Source organism: Diadema setosum, chromosome 5, assembly GCF_964275005.1.
Source record: "Diadema setosum chromosome 5, eeDiaSeto1, whole genome shotgun sequence".
Taxonomy (NCBI): Eukaryota; Metazoa; Echinodermata; class Echinoidea; order Diadematoida; family Diadematidae; genus Diadema; species Diadema setosum.
In genome coordinates this window covers 32,425,638-32,447,990 of record NC_092689.1, presented here as the reverse complement: position 1 = coordinate 32,447,990, position 22,353 = coordinate 32,425,638, and the positions used below count along the sequence as shown (strand labels likewise).

Sequence of the window (22,353 nt, the reverse complement as noted above, 5' to 3'; positions counted from 1 at the left end):
GGAGCAGTTCTTAATATTTTCATAAGGCAATTACACTTTGCAGGCGAAAATGGGGCGCGGTAAATCCATATACAAAATATGGTTTCTTTGGTCGATATGCTAAAGAAGGATTAGTGTATCAATACAGGAGGGTTGTAGTTGGAGGGCTTAAAATAGTTAAAGTTCATAATCAAAGAAGGTATTTTTGATGTCAATGTCTTGGCAGAGGTTTGTTCGACACTCGTCATTCCAGCGCATATATACTAGTAGTTATTGTGTAATAGTTTTCATACGGGATGCAGAACTAGTTTACCTTGACTTATTACTAGCATTGAGGTATATTTCCTGCCTTTGAAGAATATATATATATATATATATATATATATATATATATATATATATTTATATACATACATATATATGCTTACATGGAATGAAATGAATTGTCCCGCCGAATTGGACATCTTGCCATAATTACTGAAATGTGAAATGAAAGTGTGTTTAAGACGATAATACCCCAAACTTCTAACAAGTTTAGAGTATACACACATTGTCAGATCTTTATATCTTTGTCAAGCAGGAAGAGGAAGGAAGAGAAGAAGAGGAAGGGGGTGATGCGGAAAAGACATGCACAGATGAACCAAAGTGTGAAACCTCTGAATCTCACTCAAACCATGACTTATTCTCCATCTTAGAAATAGAGTGTTGATAATATGCATTTTTCAAAATCTTTTTTTTTTTCTCGTGAAACCTCAGGAAGCACAAAACGTCACACACACACGCTTAACACACGAATAACCCTTGATTAAGTTATCATAACAAAGTAGGAAATGGCTTTTGTGATAACTCGATATTTTGCTGAACTAGCGAGGGTAAACTTTGCCAGATGTTGCTGCCGTCTAATTCCCTCATGTACACACATCTTTGTTTGTTTGTTTTTTCGTGTATAGAGTCATTTCTGTCAGCATCTTTCAACGTTTGTTCATGTATTTTTCGTCTGCGTGTGTCTCTTGCATAACCATTTAATACAAGAATGTACCGATATGCACAAACTGATATATTGTGTCTATAATGTGTGTGTGCGTGTGTGTGCAAGAGTGTGCGTGTGTGTCTGTGTGTAAGATTGTACGTGTGTGTGTGTGTGTGCGTGTTTGTGTGTGTGTTTCTTCGTTTGTTGTTTACAAGTGCGTATATTATTACGAATATCGCATGCTACAATACTCCGGTTTCAGTCTAATAAAAAAATAGAAAAAAAAAAAGAAGTGGAATCTTCTACCTCCCTGGTCTGACGGAAAGCGTGTTATGGCAAGAAGCAGAATGAGATGGGAATCTCGTGCGCGTAATCACAGAGCACGGAGAAGACAGAAATCTCTCTTCATCGTTGTTTGTTGTGTTTCCTGCCAACAGCTGCCCCGTCACCGCCATGAAATTGATATCACCGGCTACGCCATCCCTCCGTCTGCCATCGCTCGACGCGACCAACCGTGCAGACAACGGATCATCGTCTTGGGCTACCTCGCGATTGACATTATTTTCCCGCCAGATTCTCTCTGTCGTCTGTTGGCGCACGGACACCACCCTCATCGTATATAGCAACTCCACAGCGGTGAAGTGCACGCAGCTGTGGGCCTAACTTTACCTGTGATCTCTGAGGATCCCCGCGAGACACTCTCTAAAATTCTATGCGACTTTTTTTTTTTCAGATGGAATGCATTTTCGAGACAAAATGACACCGATCGTGAGCAACTTTAGAGGAGGATAAAAAGACAGTGCTCAAGTTTGAGGGTCTATTTTTGTTTTGTTATATTTCTCTTTCATCCGAGGAATTTGAAGCATTTTGAGCTTTCAAAATGATGACAAATGCGAGCCCGTTCGGACGTCGTAAGAAATCTGCTGGTCAGACGGACTTTAAACTTGCGATTACCGGAAAACAAGGTGTTGGCAAAACAGGTCAGTATGTGTGCTTTTACATATGTATGTATGTATGTATGTATGCAGACTATGTACATATAAATTATATATATATATATATATATATATATATATATATATATATATATACATATATGTATATATACAGTATCCAACAGATGTGAGTACACCCCACATGAGCATTTGAAAATTCGAATGTAATTCTTCAAGTTGTTGGTTTTAAATAACAAGTCTCACAGAGATTGTAAAAAGGACCTGGCGTGATAGGAATTGAGGCAAAAAATAGTATTCATAACCTTAATTATGAAATATTATGCATATTATTCATGAAAACAGTGGCAACGAAAGTACACCATGTGCAATATCTGCATTGAAATATGATCAAATCTGGAGTTTAATGGTCCTAGCATTTGCCATAATTTTCCTTAGCATGAAAAACATGTTGATATTACATGGTAGTGACCTTGAGTTTGTGTTCCATGCATGTAACTGCTTTTCTGAAAAGTTAGCAAGGGAGTCAGATGCATGTTCGATGATTTCTCCTGACCACACTAGTCACACCAGTAGTAGTGCACAGAGGAATACAAGAATTAAAGTGAGTCAAACCCTGACCACTCCAAGAAGTCATCAAACAGGAGTGAAACACAGATAAAAGAATGCAGAGGGGCATTATAAGGCAGTGACATGTCATATCAACATGTTTTTTGTGTTAAGGAAAATCATGACCAGTGCTGTTGACCATAAAACTCTAGATTTAACCATGTTTCCATGCAAATAATACACAGGGTGTACTCACTTTGTTGCCATTATTTTCTCAAGTATGCGTAATATTTCAAAATTAAGGTTATGGATAATAGTTTTCTGTCTCAAGTCATATCATTAAATGTCATTTTTACAATCTGTGAGACTCGTGAGATAAAACAAACAATTTAAAGAATTACATTCAAATTTTTAAATGTTCACATGGGGTGTACTCATTTCTGTTGTATACTATATATATATATATGCTCTGTGTGTGTGTGTGTATGTGTGTGTGTTCAGCATGTGTAAGCACTGAAATGGTATTCAAAAAATCATTTCTTGATAACTGGAAAAAAAATATGGTTTTGATTTCCTTTTCGGACATTACCGTTACTTTGTTAAATTCTTTTTTTGTGAACAACGGAAAAAAAAAAAACCCTTCTCTACCTAGAAAAAACCAACAACAACATACAAGCACCTGAAAGAAAAATACAACAACAGCATTTGTTTGATAAACTGACATAAATCATGTAATTTTCGTGAAACTGAACACAGCAATGATTTAAAAAAAAAAATACCACTGAAGCTGTTTCAGCGTGCCCGTTGTGCCCTATATATACCTCTCCGTCACATTGGCGTCCAACTGGTCCGGCATGCTCGCCATGTTTATACCTACCTAAACTCCGATGGTTTATTTTTAAACACTGCTTATTTTACGATCACGTCTGTCATTAACTAATCCAGCATTCAATCTTCAAGATGGACAGTGTGCGGGTGGGTTTCCTGTTTGTGTGTGCCTCCCTCTACGTGTGCCATGTGTGTGTGTGTTTGTGTGTGTGTGTGTATGAGTCTTTTTCTCCCTCTATACGGGTGTATTTTGTGTAGGTACGTATGTATGTATGTTCGTATGTCGGTTTACTCACTTTTAAAGTGCACGAATTGAAAGAATAAAAAAAAATATCAAAGTGTTACACATCTACTTCAACTTAAATTTAGTTGCAATAATACTGTGAGGTTCTGTTTATCAGTAGGAGCCGGATATCAATGTCTTCCTCCTTTTTTGTTTTTAAAGGGGTGCCTTTAACAAAATCCAGGTTTTCGAATAAATTGATGTGAATTTACATATGTAATTCATTTATAGATATAACTTAAACTTATCAGTTTTCTGTTCGTTTGTTCTATAAGATTGCTTCCCTTTGGACTTAATTCTATCACAAGTACTGAAAACGAAAATGACGTCACAGGTGCTATTGATACCGAGAAATGTTTCATCATAACGAAATTCCCTATGTGGTTGATGGTGTCACGTGACTTTAAACGGACACGTAGGTACCGGACTTGCACTGCAAACATTTCGTGAGAGATCAGTGTGCACGGTTTTATTGAAATAACAAGAAAATTAAGTCCATGTTTTCACTTGGCCAATGCGAAATAAGCACATCTTCAAAATATGACACATACACATCCAATAAGTCATCGTATAATGTTCTTGTCTATCAAAGTGCGAGAATCGTAATTTTGAATAATTTCTGATGATTTAAAGAGACCACACATACACACACACAAACACACAAACACACACACACACTCACAAATCCGTAAAACCCCCGACACACAAGAAAATCCTGTTAAAATGACCCCTCGGTTACGGAGATGAATGACGTGATGATCGTGTTATTTATCATCGTAATGACCCTCCCCTGCGTGTGTATGATGTAGGCTGTTTCTTTGCGATTCTCACATGTTCTCCACACTCCTAACTTTTCGTATGGAAAGCGAAATCTCTCAAGCATGACAATGCATCTCGCGTCAGCATACTTGAGCGTGACACTGTCCTTGAGACTCCTTAATGAAGTGCGAACTGTCGTGTTTGATAAAGCGGTCTTGAGAAAGTTCATTGCCGTATTCGTGTAACCAGATACGATATGAACTCAGCGAACGTTGACTCTGGCATTATCGCATGAAGTTTCACCGGTGCCATAAACTACACTGTATGCAGGCAGGGTATAGGTACGCACCATTGACTATTTGTCAGCTTCGTGGAATTACGTTGGTCATCCTATATTTCGATGCGAGGTTGAGTCATAACGCGCGGATGTATCCAGAAATCCCGCGCACCATGACGATTCGTAACGCATTCGTTACGCGTACATGCTTCAGTTCATTCGTTCATGAATGTTTTAAATAAATAGTGTCAATCAAGAATTCTACACAACCCAGCACACCCACGAACATACAAGCACACATCCTTATTCTAATTACGTTTCGCTCAATGCATGATTTAGGGTCAGCAGCTGCTGTTTATTCGGCATACCGCTTTCGGAATGGCTACGCTAGAGAGACCTTTACATCTTCTGCGAGGTCTATATCATGACTGTATGCACAGTGGGGAATGCGCAAGTTCAGAAAGATAATGCAAATGACTTGCAGTGGAAATTCAGTTTGACAGGTAGTGCAAAACATAACTAATCATACGCTCAGGTACTGAGTGACGAATTGAGACAAAGACAGAGTTAGACACACACACACACACACACAAACACAAAACTCCATCCACAGTTCAACATTTTCATGAGATTACGAATATTGCTCCAAAAATTTCTACAGTTCGACATCTTCGTGAGATGACGAATATTGCGTGGTAAATGTCTACAGTTCAATATCTTCATTAGATGACGAATATCGCCGGTAAATTTACTAACTGAATTCCAAAAAAGGAGAAAAAATGCACAAAGTTTGGGATCGGAGAGGCAGGAGTGTTGTGTGTTGTGCAATGTCCTAGATTCAAGTCGTTACTGCATTTGAAAGACGGCAATAAATCAAAACTTTTTCTGCTCAGCATGGAGATATATACTTTACGTGCAGCCTGCTCTTCGCTCTAAGTTCAGAATGACTGTTATTTCCTCCGAAACTCAATTAGACATACGCATCCGCTTGGCATTCTGAGCTGCTGTTATTTAAGGGGACATAAACACTTGTCAAGCAATCGATCAACAGTGATCAAGATTTCCCCCTTGTTATTACCAGTGCGTGATACTAAAGTCGCCTTTTTTCGGTTTCCTTTCTCTTTCGTGTTCTTGAGAGTAGACAGAGAAGGGGGGGGGGGGGAGGAAGTGAGAGGGAGAAAAAAATATGATTGGGTAAAAAGACATGAAGGGATGATGGCGTTTTTACAACGCGCGACTAAGTCGCGACTAAGCAATTTCCGGAAGAGTTGTATAGGGGCTGGTTGGCTGATCATCACAATATTTATTTATTTTTTTTTTTTCATGAAGGAGTTTTCTCTAATCACGGAAGCAAAATGAATGATTGTAGAGCCGATTGGCAACAAGACTGATAATTGTCACTGAGGATCCTAACACGCCATCCTCCCTATACCCCCTCCTTTTTTTCCATCAAACTCTCTCTGTTTAGCTCTTGGAATATTACTGAAGGCCAAGATGTCCTTGCTGTACATGTTGTGCGTGGTGCGTTTCGCAGCCACTGCTCCTGAAAATATTAACAATAAAAAAAGAAATCAGCCCAGAGAGAGAGAGAGAGAGAGAGGGGGGGGGGGGGGGGAGGGGGAGAAAAATCTTTCCCATCTCCCCACTCAGCCAATGTACGTACACTGGTGACACTCCTCTCTCTAATCCCCCACCTTCCCCCTTTGCAACAAAGTTTTGTTTTGTGACGGAGTCATCTTTTTATGTATTTACGAGAAATTGAGAAGTTCTTATTTAGCCTCATCTGTCAGTTTTTGTCCTGTTTCCTTGACGCATGTTTTGAAGGATTTTGCTGCAGAAATTCAAGATAAAACACATTTACCAAAAAAAAAAAATACTTCTTAGCTTCTCCCCCCCCCCCATCCATTTTCATGAACAAAAACGAAAAGATCAGAAAAAAAGGAACAAAACAAGTCTACATAATATACAATCATATACTACAAAAAAAAAAAAAAATCCATCCAAAAATCACCCGTAACGCATGACCACCCCAACCTGCGGATCTCAGACCCCCTCCCCTCTCCCCCTCCCCTTTCAATTCCATCCGATTCCACCCCCTTCAAATCCGCATCATCAAACAGGAACTGTGAGGGATGAACACGGCGACGACAATTCGTCCACGTGACATCCTTGGCTTGAGGCAGCGAGTTTATCGGTCGGGACGTGACGGGGCTAAAGGGGCGCCTGCCTTCCCGAGCGTGATATATCATATACGCCGTCCTCTCCAGCAAACCGAATCAGATTTACGACGGTTCCCCCCAATCAATCCTTTCTGCCCAGACAACCACTGATCTTTCTTCTGTGAAGTTGAAGATATATGAATATATCACCACATATTTTGTTCTCTCATCAAGAGGCTGTTCAGGAAGTGGCAATCACTCCTCTGGTGCTATCTATTTATATACGGTAATATGTATGTATAAGCAATGTATATAAAGGATATGTTTACGTATATACTTCAATATGTATAGGCCTACGTATATTTTACACACACACACACACGCACACACACACATATGTATACATATATATATATATATATATATATATATATATATATATATATATGTACATTTATTTATTTGTATATTTTCATATATTTTTTTCTAGACATGATAATTACTGCTTGGGGGAGGGCAGTTGAAGAATTTGCAGGTGGCACGAAAGTAAGTACAAAAGGTGCCGTGACCATCAATTTCATTTCGTGATCTTTTTATTTTCAGTTTAAGAAAAAGTACATAAAAATGCATTTGCAGCCAAATTGCAAAAGAAAGAAGTATGATACTGGCAAAAAAAAAAGAAAAAAGTAATGTGCCTATCAATACGGAAGAGCTATATAGAAATGTCAAGAAATAAATGTTATGCCACAACGTGACACAAATCGTAGAATCTATTTAAGTGTAAGCCACTTTCATGATTGCATTAAGTAGAATGATAAAAAATAATTGTTGAGGAAGTTAAGGTGACGTTACAGACATAATATATTCAGAGACTTCATTAGCACAACGTTGTTCTTGATATTGAGAGATATTTGAAACACGCAACACTGTTTTATTGTTTTTAAAGATAGGCATGTCTGAATACAAAGAGAAATGGAAAGATAAAGAAAGAAATATCGTATGTACTCACAGAGCTCATTCTAGAAATTTTGGTTGATGAGCATGATCATGCTTGTAATACACGTTCCTTGAAGAAAAAAATATAAGCACTAAAATGGCATGTTTTTTAAGTAATGCCGTATAGATATTGAAAATTGTGGTTAATATACGCTTCTTTTGTAAAGAGGGATATAACATACTGATTTTGATTTTGAAAGCGTACCTTTTCCTTTTGTCATACAGTCACTTGATTTTCCATATATCAGACCACGAAGTAGATCAGGAATGGCACCCTGCGAGGAAATCAGAGTCTTACAAGGTGTTCTGGTGCAGGAAACCAAATTGTAACTATACAACATGCACTATAGTTAGTGGATTTTTAAACAATCATGCACAAGTATTTCTACTCATAGTGCTGCCGACAGGGATCGCACGACGTGCATGACGATGTCTGTATAAGCCTGGTAGCGAGTGTACAATATTGGAAGAAACCATAATGCTCCGGAAGGCACTGAACTTATTCTCGACATTCACAGTGAATGCCATCAGAAGGGAACAATCGTCTTCAGCAAAATGCTTTCAGGTAGAATTATGAGAGACAGAGATCCATTTCAAACACGTATCCTTCTTCATCGTTTCCTATCCATGCACAGCTCCCTACTATTACAGAAGTTGCCCGGGCAATAGTGCATGTCGTCTGGAGGCAGCGTATAAAGGCGCGAATGTGGTCTCGTCCAGGGGCTACATATTGAGTTATTAAATCTAGAGGATTATATCTTCCTGACTCACAGTGAATCCTTTCTCTCCTGGGGTTACGAAATTTTCGCACATGCTTTTACGGATTTAAAAGGCAAGGTTAAGGCACAGCTTTAACATCAAAGCACATATAAATATACTGAATGTCATGTATACATCTGTGTGTACCTATATGGCGAAGATCTCTCTCTTTCTGGACGTCCGTCGTGTCGACGAAGACTCGTGACTATTACAGTCAGAAAAGTTATGACTCTAATGCTGGTTGGTGCGATGGTGGACATAACTATTATGGACACATATGAGCCAGTCTGGGGTTCCACTTTGAGCATGAGCAGAAAAAGGTCATTTGTACCAACAGAGCGTGCTGGCTTTTAAATTCACATATATTAGCACCTGGACATAATGATTATTCAAGTAATCCTTATAAATGTTGCTTGCCGGCACAACCACCTAGCCGCAAAAAGTGGTATCTGGCGATATCAATAGAAAGAGTTTGTTGATACATTCAATGCAAAAAAAAAAAATAATAATAATAAATAAATAAATAATGAAATGGATGCTTTCCAATGTGTTCATTGACAGGCCCTTCTGATCACCTGATCTACGCAAGTTCATCATTCGTTTGAACATGATTGATAAATTTCATAAATGGTTACGTCGGGCAAGGTTAGGGATTTAAACGTGGCTTTGAAAACGCGTGAAGCGCCTAACCAACTGAGGAAAAAGGAAAGGTCATATTTACCCACGTGCGCATGAGCTAACTCCGAAGTGGCTTATTCTTGAGTGACAAAGTCTGCCACACACATCGCAGTTAAAGACATTGTTTGCAGGAGCTGGACCTGCTTTGCTAGCTGTTGCTGTTGATGCCAGTAACATCAAGCACGCTTGTTCTCAGCAGCAATTCTTCTGAATTCTTCCAGGCGAGCCACACCGGCCGGCTCTTACTGTTTGACGCCAGTCAGTTCTGTGGATTGTCTCGTCTTCCCAAGTGTGGGGTCGCTGTAACGCCTTTTGAAGGATGCCTTTAAGGTGCCCTTAAACTGTTTTTTTTTTGTGGTTTTTTTTTTTTTTTTTTTTTTGCTGCCCTCTTACAGATTACTGTTTCCAAGGTCTAGCTCCAGGCAGAAGACATGTTTGGGCAATCGGTCTTCAATATACCACATGACCTCTGGTGGAATTTCTCCAGGGTCTTGATGTGTCTTCTGTACACTGCCCATGCCTCACACCCATACAGCAATGATGACAGGACGACAGATTTATAAACTTTGACCTTGATCTTAAGTTCGATGTCATGTAACTTGAACATCGTCGAACGCAGTCGACCAAACGAGGAATTAGCTTGGTTGATTCGGTAGTTGATTTCGTCATTATTATTGTATGGTAGCGTTGAAAGACAAAATATTGCCAAGGTACTTAAGGATTGAACAGAGTTCAAAGTTTTCTCGTTCAAGTTAATGCTTTGACACCTATACTTAGAACGGGTGCTGTTCGTTATTCCGAAGGTTCGTTAATCCGAAACACACAAATTCCCTATACGTAGAGGTTCGTTAATCCGAAAATGAAAAAGGGTTCGTTAATCCGAACAATTGTGGTGTTATTCCGAAGGTTCGTCATTCCGAAGGATCGTTAATCCGAAAATGAAATCGGGTTCGCTATTCCGAAGGCTCGTTTATCCGAAAATGAAATAGGGTTCGTTATTCCGAAGGTTCGTTGATCCGAAATGAAATAGGGTCCGTAACGAACCTTCGGAGAAACGAGCTTTGTTTTATTTTCGGATTAACGAACCTTCGGAATAACGAACCTTGTTTCATTTTCGGATTAATGAACCTTCGGAATAACAAACCTTATCACATTTTAGGAATAACGAACCTTCGGAATAATGAATCTTCGGATTAACGAACCTTCGGAATAACGAACCTTGTTTCATTTTCGGATTAATGAACCTTCGGAATAACAAACCTTATCACATTTTAGGAATAACGAACCTTCGGAATAATGAATCTTCGGAATAACGAACCTTCGGAATAACGAACTGTAACGGAATTGATCAGTGTTTTTAGATCAATTCAGTGCTTATTTACGTCGATATAGGGCGATTTGTCAATCAGTTGCAATGAAAATATCTCGACGGAAGAATTTCATGAATTTGAAAACATTGCTTTGTAAATCATGAGCTCAAAGAGCTTTCTGAAGTGAAAATCCTACGAACCTTTGTGCTTACTTTGACATTTTGCGCAAACTCATTCCGCTTACTACAGGCAATCAAAAAGGCGCGACCTGCACGTTTATCCTGTTTTCTTTAGGCTATGTTTTCCGCTTGCACATAGCAACGAGGGCTTTTCCCCACGAATAAACTATGATCAATGTATAGGTAAATAATAGAGAAGTAGATAAACTTACATGAAGAGAAAGGGGGATATCACACAATCAGATAAAGAACAACATTTGACATTGAAGTAATACACACAGAGCCCCCCCCCCCCTAGGAAAATATCTCAAAACAAAACTGCTTAATTCAATGCCTATAGACGTTCATACATCGTCATGCCTGCACATGAATAACACTGCACCGTCCCGTCACATACAATCACAAAACATTTCGTAATGTACGCGCGCAGAGCACGTATCCCGACCTGCCGAGCAGCCGCGGACCAGATAGTTATGACCGAGGTTGATGGAGGCGATGTATCATTACCCTCCCGCGGGAATCCCATTTAAGCAGTGTCGCATTTCGGGGTAAATCTGCCTTGCGTGAAAGCCTCTCCTGCCACGAGAAATAGCGTCTTTCAAGACGTAACAATCAAGACAACAGACGATACATTTTCCAGATGTCTAAGCCTCATTCTGGAATATGTGCGTGATAAATCAATGACTGCTCCGCTGGCCGTGCAATATCACGGGCGTTGACTAAAGTGTGTCGATTGAGGTCTCATTCCTGCCTTATTTACCGCGATATCTTTATCTCTCTTTCTTTATCTCTCTCCCTGCGCATACACACTCACGCACGCACATAATGACATACACACTCACACACGCACATAATGACATACACACTCACACACGCACATAATGACATACATATTCGTTGACCAGATGAGGTATTCTTAAAAAAAAAAAAAAAAAACGACGCGCGTAAAGGCTCTCAGAGTACTTGTGAAAAATTTGCAGGTTTCTACGTAATGCTCGTGACTTGTGGAATTATCTTTTTTTTTTTCTGGCGCCATGACCGCCATTTCATTATATGGCACAAGGAAGTTATCACAGGGTCGTACTTTAGATAAATTGTGAAGCTTTTACCCCTCAAGATAGCAGACTCAAATCCTAAGTGCACAATTTCATCAGGGTCGTTTGTGTGTCTGTGTGGGTTTTTTTTTTTTTTAGATTTAGATTACAACAGGTTCCACTTGTTCGTTCTCCATCACTTAGAGCAAATTCACGCACATACACAAAACACCACATACATACGCACACACACACACACACACACACGCACACACACACACTTTCATTGAAATGGTGCAGCCTATTATGAGGGAGGTGAGACGAAGTATCACCTTCCTGCAATTATATAAAGCACGTCCTACCGTCAGTGGTGTAGACTTTAATGTTTCCCCTTTTTCACAGATGATTGCGTGCTCCCGGTATATATCAGCTTTCCTCCTTCCCCTCAGATAGTTCTGGAATCTGTATTTATAGACTTGGCAAAATGGCGAGGACGAATGGGATGGCAATCCTCGTATAATCACGAGGAGGGTCGTATTGCAGATGGGCAGAGACCTCTATTTTATACAGGTAGCAGACTTACGACTTGAATGACCCGTTAATGCGATGTAATTGATTCGAGATCTGAGTCTCAAAGCCACCACGCTGCCTGGTCATCTCTTGAGGGGGAAAAAGTATGCGAACATGTTGGAGTTTGCATTTGTGTGTATGTGCGTGTGTGAAGCTATTCGTCACTTATTGGGGTTTAATGTGCACTATTACAGAACATCGCCTTTTAAGAGGTGCGATGTAATACTTTCCATCCACACGGAGTTATACATTCCCCCAAGAGATCACATCAAATTATAAATCATTAACACATTGTCTCGCCGGGATAAACCTCCCAATGGATTGTCAAGTGTTATATTACAACGATAGACAATTAAATATTTGTTATATTGTATGGTCCACATAAATATGCATCATTTCACCTACTGCCTACTATTTCGCAAATTCAACCCACCTATGAACATGGAAATAGTGATAGAATTATCAAAAAAAAAAAATCTGCTGTAGTACCAAAAAGGTTATACTATATATACGTAGGACTTATGACCATAATCCTTGTCGTTGTACATTACGTTTGAAGCTTAATTGTTTTAACAATTTTCTTTCCCTATCATGAAAGTATAAATCCACCAAAACCCAATCACAAACAAACTTATTCTTGTCTAATGTTGTCACAAAGGAAAGATTTGTAGCATCCAGTGAGATAAAGGATTAAATAACCAACAAGTTGTTAAAGCTTAGGTTCTACAGCGAGAAGTCATGTGTGTGTGTGTGTGTGTGTGTGTGTGCCTGCAGCTCGATTCCGTAAAACTATCTCTCTCACACACAGGACCAAGAAACATAGGGCAGTGACTTACCTATATTATGATCTATATACTTAAGACGATGATTATATCTCCCTCGCTCCCCCTTCTCTCGCGCGCTCTCTCCCTCTCTCCCTCTCGTTCTGTCTATATTAATAATCTCTCCTTTGTACTCATCTCTCTCTATCTATCTATGGATATGTTTATTATCTATCTTTCTACTCCTCTCTCACTCACTCCCTATCTATATGTCTATGTACTCATTAACAATGATATACATCTTTCTCTCTCTTTTTCTCTCTCCCTCTTTACACACTCTTCTGTGTAGCTATAACGGTCAGGTATCTCACCAAACGCTTCATCGGGGAATACGGCCAGGAAACAGGTACGCCCATATATTGCTGTCTACAGCAAACATACCAAATCTAGTGTTCACTGATGAAAACATTGAACATCATCCTTTACATAGAATTGATATGACTATTTGCACAGCATTTAAGGAAATGCAATATACATATGTACCAGGATGTGGTATTATCTGTGTTTTTCCTCTTGATATACATTACTATGCCTGCATATATCAACCCTCGCCATAAATACATACAGAAATCACCATTTTAAGCTACAACAAAGTGCTAAACTTCTAAGGTCAGTTATTCGTCTACAACACAAACGCAAGAGTTCCATCCCCGTTATTGTATCAAAGGCATGATAATTCCGGAATGGAACGGAATTCCTTGTCATAGTTGTGGTTGTTTATATCCCATTGTATAGATTGCATGTACACCTGTGTGAACTCCATGTCGCATCACTATCAACGTGCAGAATTTAACAACATTATTATCTTATACATTGATATCTTCTGAAGATGTGAACATTATAGTAACATGAAATACTGTGATTCTCCGTGATCATTCCAGTATTTGGAATGATAACGGAAAATCACTGCATAATAATGTTACTTTAATGTTCACATCTTCATAAGATATAAATATAGAAAACAACAACGATATTAGACTATTATAACTAAGGATTCTAAGTTATGGTCTTTTCCCCCCTGTTCGATTTGTAATGAGATACAAAACATCAATCTTTGTTTCTATTTCCTTCAAGCTATTTCCCTTTCTTGGCCTTAATTTACCTCCATATAGGGAATACCAGAGAAATCATGGAACAAAAATGATGAAATATGTGGAAAATGTACACACCTTTCAGCCTGCTTTTCACCGTTATGTGCACGCACTTCTTATATCACTATTATACCTTTTCCACATTTTTTAACCCGTACAGAATGCAGATACCACCATCAGACGAAGATCGACAATGACTTGGTTTCCATGGAAATACTGGACATGGGACCAGAGGTACACGATGCTGCAGCATAACTGTCTCATTGTTTGATGTATCTTTTGGCGAACTATATGTGGCATTCTATATTTTAGCTGACAGTCTGTGCTACCTTTGAAGCGTATGTTAAGTGTGCACAGTGAGTAACAAAACAACGACATGAATGTGTTGTGATGTGATCGTCAGTACCGCTGATGATCCATCGGAGTTTGTGACCAGTGTGATCAATAAATCGCTTTCATTTGAAAAGAAGGTGACAATTGGGTAATATTGGCTTAAACTATTAAAAAAACCTCAAACATAATGTCACACAAACACGCACACTTTTTGAATTATATTCTTTATTTGAATGTCATTAAATACCAGGCTCATTTTCACAACGAAATGAGTATGAACAAAAATAAGCAGCTGTATTCTTCTTACCTGTGCTGCTAAATCATACGCACACAGGTGCACACACACACACACACACACACACACACACACCCACGCACACACACAAACACACACACACATTATACTATTATACATCTAAATCGAGGTATACATTTGAAATTAATTTGAAAGAGGTTATTATGATGCGCTGCGATGCACTCGGTTGGAGGGGTCTGTCGACCATTTCTAGATGCACAGCGTGTCCGTGATGGTCACTCTATAGAAGGATCAGTGTAGTAATAATCTAATTTGTAATAGAGCAAAGATCTAAATTTAGTGCCTCTTCAGCAAGGTTCAAAGCACTTTAAGAAAGTTACACCCTACTGCATGGACCCAGATACCCAAATGAACCCCAAATAGCCTTGCTTTAATAAGAGTAGGACCTATGTACTTATTTGTATCTCTCTCCGTACAATACAAAATAACCAGGTAATGGTAAGAAATCGCAGACGAGATTGCAGTGGACATGCTGTAAGGATGATACACTGTGGATGATGAATAAAACAGTAACCTTTAATTCGAATCTGTGCCACTGAACTTGCAAAACCTCCCGCAATGTAACAATGCTAGAGACATCTGTCATATAATGATAATGCATTCCATCAGTTATCAACGTAGATAAGTCTTCATGTTGACTTCTGCTAGTCTGTTTACTGACATATTTCCTAGGGTACGCAATCGGCCAAATATTCATGTGAATCTTACCACTACCACTATCTTATGATGTCTTTTGTAGGCATGTAATGCAGTGGTAGTGAAATTTATGGGGGGGGGGGGTTCATTTTCAGTTTGATTTTATTTCTGAATTTTTCAATGAAAGTAATTCACGATTTAACTGAACATGTAAGCCTATTGGAACAAAAATATAGGCCCTACATAATATATTCACGTTTTACGATCACGATACTCTTGAAAGTTTTTTCTTTTTCAAACAAATACGATGAAATCAAATTTATCAACCATACGCGCTCATTTCCATTTTGAGAGAGAAAACAAAAATTCCAGGAGTCTGTCATCTTGAGCAAATGTTTGATTGTGATGACGGCCTCAGAAAAAGCAACAACAAAGAGAAACATACACAGAAATTATCAATTTGCCACTGAAACGTGTATTGCGCTAACTTTATGGAATCAACAAATGAAAGCGAGTGGGAAAAAAGAAAAAGAAGCCACGTGAGAGGCTAGGCATGCTAAGTGTGCATATTGGGTGGTAGAAGGCTTTATGGTGCATCACATTATTCTTTCATTTGTCTTTCTTGGGTATGTTTGTGACCCTGAAAAGGACCTACCCAGTCCCGACGTTTCGGTAAGCATGTTCTTGCCCGTTTTCAAGAGAACATGCTTACAGAAACGTCGGGAGGGGTAGGCACTTTTCAAACGTACCCATAGAAAAAATATGTGGTGCACCGTTAAGCTATCTACCACCGAAAGTTCTATCGCCAAGGAAGCCTTCAAAGATTTCATAAGTGTGTAAAGTGGTGTATTTAGTGAATTACTAGTAAGGGCATTATTATGTGCTTATAAATCATTACTGAAGATCGATGAGAATGAATTGCATGAGTGGAGTTTCATGAGTATAAGTCGTCATGTATCTTTTACGACAACTACTCGGTATTTGCTCTCCCTGTCGACTCTCCAGAATGTCTTAAACGAGGAAGTAGTGAATTGGGGAGACGCCATTCTCCTGGTCTATTCCATAACGGATGACGACAGCATGATGGCGCTGCAACAGTTGAAGCAAAAACTGGAGGAGGCGCGAAACGCCAAGGCGGTGCCTCTTGCCTTCACCGTGGTAGGAAACAAGTCCGATCTCATACACGCCCGCAAAGTCAGCCAATTGGAAGGTACGAGGAACCAATCAATAAATGTGAAAATCCAGTCAAACCTGTCTATAGCGGCCACCAAAGAGAGACGAAGCCGCTATTGACAGATGGCAGCTATGGACATGGTCTTCAACAGACCATTTTTAAAGGGATTTTTTTTTTTTTTAGTGGCCGTATACGGCAGGTGGCCGCTATAGACAGGGGTCGCTATGGCAGGTTTGGCTGTACTTACATTCACTACTGCACACGCAGGTTTACACTCACACGCACAGAGTCCTATACATAATCTCTTAGGCCCTTTTTCGGGAATCATTTTTTTTTTAATTGTCTTCTCTCTGAATGCCATATCAAGTGTCAATAGCCAAATAATGACTTGAATCCAGTTTTTAGAATGAAAGACAGTAGATATGTTGCGATTGCATTGCTTTGCAGATAGATAAGCAATCACAATTAAATGAAAGTGATACTGTTTTGAAAACTACAAAATAAGCCAGTGGTGACTCTGTTGATATCTTGAAAACAGTAACTGTAATTATAATACTTTAAAGTGTATCGTCACCAACAAGTTAATACATTGTAATGTAAAATGTATTTTTTCACCTTGAGCTGATGGACACAACCAACAACAACAACAACAACAACAACAACAACAACAACAACAACAACAACAACAACAACAACAACAAAATCAAAACCAAACAACAAAACATCAACGAAGTATAAAAGCGAACATTGACACACAGGGTCACAATATCGTGCACTTTATTTCTTACTTATCCTTGCGATGTCCCATTAACTATATCCCATTTTTTTTCTCATTTTGTGTCTGAAGGAGAGAGGTTCGCCAAGGAGCTGGGTTGTTCTTTCGTCGAAATCTCGGCAGCCGAGACGTACCAGCAAATCGTGGACGTTTTTCAGGAACTCTACCGCGAGTCAAAACTCTACAAGTTTGGAACCAAATCATCGCTGTTTGGTCGGGTCTTCGGCCATGCTAAAGAAAAGAAGACGATGACACTGTAGCATTACGTAATACGTTGCGGTATCTGGGCCGCATAATGATATCAATGTATAGCTACGGACAAACATTAGATTGACGACAATTTTACTGCCATCTATACAGTGTATTATACACAATGTATATTTTGAGACATCTTTTAAGATCTGTACGAAATGTACAGGTAATTGGATTACATTGACACTGTAAGTCCTTGTACTCAAAACATGCTAAATGACAAGATGACGTCAAGGCTATTTTTTTTTTTTTTTTTTGGGGGGGGGGGGGGGTATGCCGCTCTTACAACTGCACCTGGCATGGCTGTATCGAGCCAACAGCCAATCACCTCAAAGCATGCAACAGTAACTGATAACCCTGCCATTATTGTACAAGCTCACACAGATTGCCAAGTTTTTTGACAGGAATTATTTGAAGAGACAAAAAAAAAAAGAAAAAAAAAAGAAACGTAAAGGAATTACACTATTTCCGGAATGAAATAGATGACCAATGACACTGAGTCAAACATACAGGAGGATTGTTTCACTTCTTGAACAAGTGTTGAGTGATTGTGTGTGTGTGTGTGTGTGTGTGTGTGTGTGTGTGTGTGTATGTTTGTGTGTGCACGTGTGTTTTTGACAGAATAGCCCTCCAAGCAGGCAAAATTTATGCGTCCCTTGAAATAATCATTCCCAAAGTCTTTCCTGCACCCGCGTGCCAAAATACCTGATACAAAATTTGGTTACACTATCTGATAAGAACGAGCCAAACTCGTAAAATGTCTTTGCTGATAAGAAATAAACATTACTATTTCGTTAAGATAAAACTTGGGCCTATTTCAGCCTTAACCGTAGTCTTCTTTCGGTGACGTAGGCGTTCTCCATTCTGCTCAAAGATAGTAGCCCGCCCTCATTTTCAAATCATTAAAGTCAGCGGTCACCTTTAACCAACATAAATAACAAATATTTGTCTCCGTATTGCTTACCATTACACGTCATATCATGGACATTATGCACTTGTATATCAATTTACAGTCGCAGCCTGTTTTTCGACCATACGATGCGGCTTATCTAGTTCTGTGAATGCGACTGGGAGAATGTAACTGGAAGACAGTGGTATACTGTATAAGCTGTTATTTTCGCGAGGGTTTAATTTTCGCGAATTTCGCGAATCACTCCTGGACCGCGAATTTAACAACACGTGAAAATGTCGCCATACGCCAGGCAAAATATTCAATATACCACTTACGGTAAGCATCGGTGTCAAATCGCGAAAACACCTCTCGAAAATGTCCCTGGGCTCCCCATTCGCGAAAATATCTGTTTGCGAAAATAACAGCTTTATATACCGTATATGTTTAAGTGCAAATAGAAAGGAGTTGTCCATATTTGCATGTGAAAGAAAACGGGTTGTTAAAGTGCAAAATTACACTGTTATAGATACGAGACAGTTTAATCACGACGTGGTCATATTCATGCAGTGGCACAAATTATACAGATGGACCCGACGTCCACAGTTTTTTTTTTTCTTGTTTTTTATTTTCCTTATCCATGTCAGATACTTATTTGTCCGTCTTTGTCAAAAAGGGACAGATCAATGAAAAAATGATATCGAGTTTGCGGGATATTGCTAAACCGAGGACATTCACCTCGCCTTGTTCCCTCCCATACAACGGCATCTTCATAAATTTCTTTATTAGATGACGAAAAATAAGGGTCTGCTAGTGATCGCTTCTATTCTAACATCTCTTATCATGCCAGATAATGCATAGTGACGATGGAAGAACATTCTTCTACTCTGCTTGACAGATGATTAAAATTCTGTTAAAAAAAAGAATTATTGTAACCGAGGGCATATTAACGTTATGGGAATTGCATTTTAGCTTGAAACAACACAATTATTGATGTGGTTTTGTCATTTCTACATCTTGGATTCGTTGCCAGAGAGCATTGGCCTTATCTTTAACTGTTAAAGTCACCGGCAACATAAATGAGTACGATATCCTTTTCATGGCGTTTAAAGCTGGTGGACCCACGGGGTTAAGAGAGCTCACCATGTTGAAAATGATCTTTTGGGGGATGATTCATTGTTATCATTATTCGAAGGACAAACGTAACCCATATGGTCATTAAACTAGACATAGACTTATTCCTTTCCATGTCAAAACAAAACAAAACAGAGTGCTCATCAGTTTTGTGATTGATGTAGCTTATGGTTCGCACGAAACTTTTATGTATATTTCTATGTGTATGTATAAAAGCGTATTAAATTGATGAAATATGTGAAAATTACAACAAATGCCGCAGTAAAGTATTGTATAATTTATGGGAATTAAGTCTCCAAGCGAGTTGGCAGCGAAGTATATGAGGTCGCAAGAAAATAATGGTTGACTCGTCACTTGTGTGACGTAAATTGGCAACCTGTCTGGAATGATCCCCAGATAGTTTAATGAGCGCATGCGCTGATGTTCGCTGGAGGGAGATCTGTGCGAGGGAGTAAAGGCGACACAATTGCATCAGTTTCGGCATTGCTATATCAGTAAGTATAAGGTAGTCGTCTGCTTACAAAAAAACAAAACAAAAACAAGGTGCAATCACCATTAAATCCTTCTCGATGAGAATCCCGATATCAAATCATTCTTGGGAAATGACCGAATTGATACCAGGTACTTAAAGGTGCCTCTGCAGAATTTCGAAGGAGCAGGAAATACAAAGCGTTTTATCATCCATTCGTAAACAGGGTTTGTACTATTTCAACTGTCATGAACTATACAGGCACTTCTTTTGCTGTAAAATCTCCGTTAGAAAGGTTGCATGTTCCATCATATGACATATAGATAAACACTAAAAAGAAGGAAGCAGAAGGTGACGGGTTCAAATCGCAGGTTGGATTTTCTGTTTGTTTTCATCTGGTCTATTGTGAGACGGATTGAACTTATAATCATATACTTACGGGGAGTAACAAGGAAAGATACGTCAATCGCTGTTTTTAAGAAAAAAAAAACACACAACACTTTTCAACTGGTAGATCCAATGACGATAAGCAGATAATAACACTGGACGAGTTTAAGAAAATAAGGACTAATTGAGACTCAAGGGTGTGCTTGATTTTCAGCTTTAATTCCACAAAGTATACTTCACATTACGAAGTCTTTAATCTCGAATGACATGATTATTGCACTATAATTCAGTATCAAGTATATATCATGACAGAGAACTATGAGGTACTCTAAGACAAGGCTTAAGTGTAACTTATCTTTGTTCAGAATAATAAATGATGAATATTAGATTGGTGGGCTGTTCCTGATTGTTAATGGGATGTCGCCACGTGTAAGACCGATGACGAAAATGAAATAGGTAACTTTGAAAAAAAAATAAAGGTAGGGACATTGGGATATATGTCACTCTCCTGGTTCTTTTTCTTTTAACTTGGTTTCAAATCACATCGATTAATTAGTGCCATTTTACATACGAAGAACTGCAGCTGTAATTTTTCTTTTTAACATTCATGACACAAAGCTAGTCAATTCAAGGTGAAAATTAAATGGACTTACACGTTTGTCAATTTAGGATTTCAGCATAAATCAAGACATTGAATGGCAAAGGTAAACGTATTACATTGCGCTACACGCACAATTGAATGATTTAACATTCGATGACTATGAACTTGATGATAAAAGATGTGTTTCATGATTATCACTGTTTTGACAGTAGATAAGTTGTAATATTACACGAGATGTTTCAGAGTGCAAACAGAATGGTGGCTCTAAAATAACATCGATTTGTTTGCTCTGATTTACGAATGAACAACAAGCCTTTTATTCCGATTGACTGACAATCGCTGCAAAGTGATTTCGTAAAAATCGCTGCTTTGAGAACGTTGATTCTTATTTTTGTGGTTGCAAACCTAATGGCGGATAAGTGAAATTTTTCCAATAACATTGTCTGGAAAAGTTCTTTTCGGGCTCAATTCAACCACGCGCCTATTAGCACTATCGCCTGGAGGCGTGGGTGTCCGACTCTGTCTTATCCAAGAATGACAAAGTTGCAGAGACTTCGCGACGCAAACCAAACGCGTCTACACGTGGAGCAAAAGGGTGATATTTCTTTTATAATTACTCAACGATGGTAAGCACGGCACTCTTCAAATTCAGTCATCATCTCAAATTTATGCTTTGCAGGAAAAAAAAAAAGCCAGGAGACGTTTCGGATTATCCTACTGTGTACCCGTATTCCATGACAAGACTTCTGAAATCAGCACGGCAGAAGTTTCAAATTCTCGTAAAAGCTGTCTGCCACGCAGGACTCGGGCAATAACTCGAAAGAGTTACTCTGGTACATTTCAATAGATTTTCCCCCAGCAGGTAGATTATTTTCCACTCCTTAATGTGAACTGGAGCAGAATCCTCGACGTCCAACCCAAGTTATTTCATCAAAAGCAGCATATCATTTGGCACTAGTCAGCTGCTATATTATGTTGTTGAAATTTCTCGCTGCCAAGGTATCCAATAGATATCATCATTCCGCATAGGGTCCATCACACCCTCGTAAAACACGTTAACCCGCTCCATCTTGAAATTAAGTCTACTGCACGAGATGTCAACGGTGGTATCTGGTAATGGTCCTGACGGGTTAACGTAGCTTTCACAAGCTACACTCGTAAGGTTTTGAATGCAGCAATCACCGCCCATCAG

At 39.0% G+C, this 22,353-nt stretch overlaps 1 protein-coding gene across 1 annotated transcript; it reads left to right on the top strand.

Annotated features, from left to right (window-relative positions):
• Window positions 1-1,738: 1,738 nt before the first annotated feature.
• LOC140229307 (ras-related and estrogen-regulated growth inhibitor-like) lies at window positions 1,739-17,689 on the top strand. The gene is made up of 5 exons (XM_072309581.1): window positions 1,739-1,929; window positions 13,394-13,450; window positions 14,356-14,429; window positions 16,486-16,690; window positions 17,502-17,689. Exons 1-5 carry the CDS (start codon window positions 1,830-1,832, stop codon window positions 17,687-17,689), a joined length of 624 nt encoding a protein of 207 aa, XP_072165682.1. The 5' UTR covers window positions 1,739-1,829.
• Window positions 17,690-22,353: the final 4,664 nt, after the last annotated feature.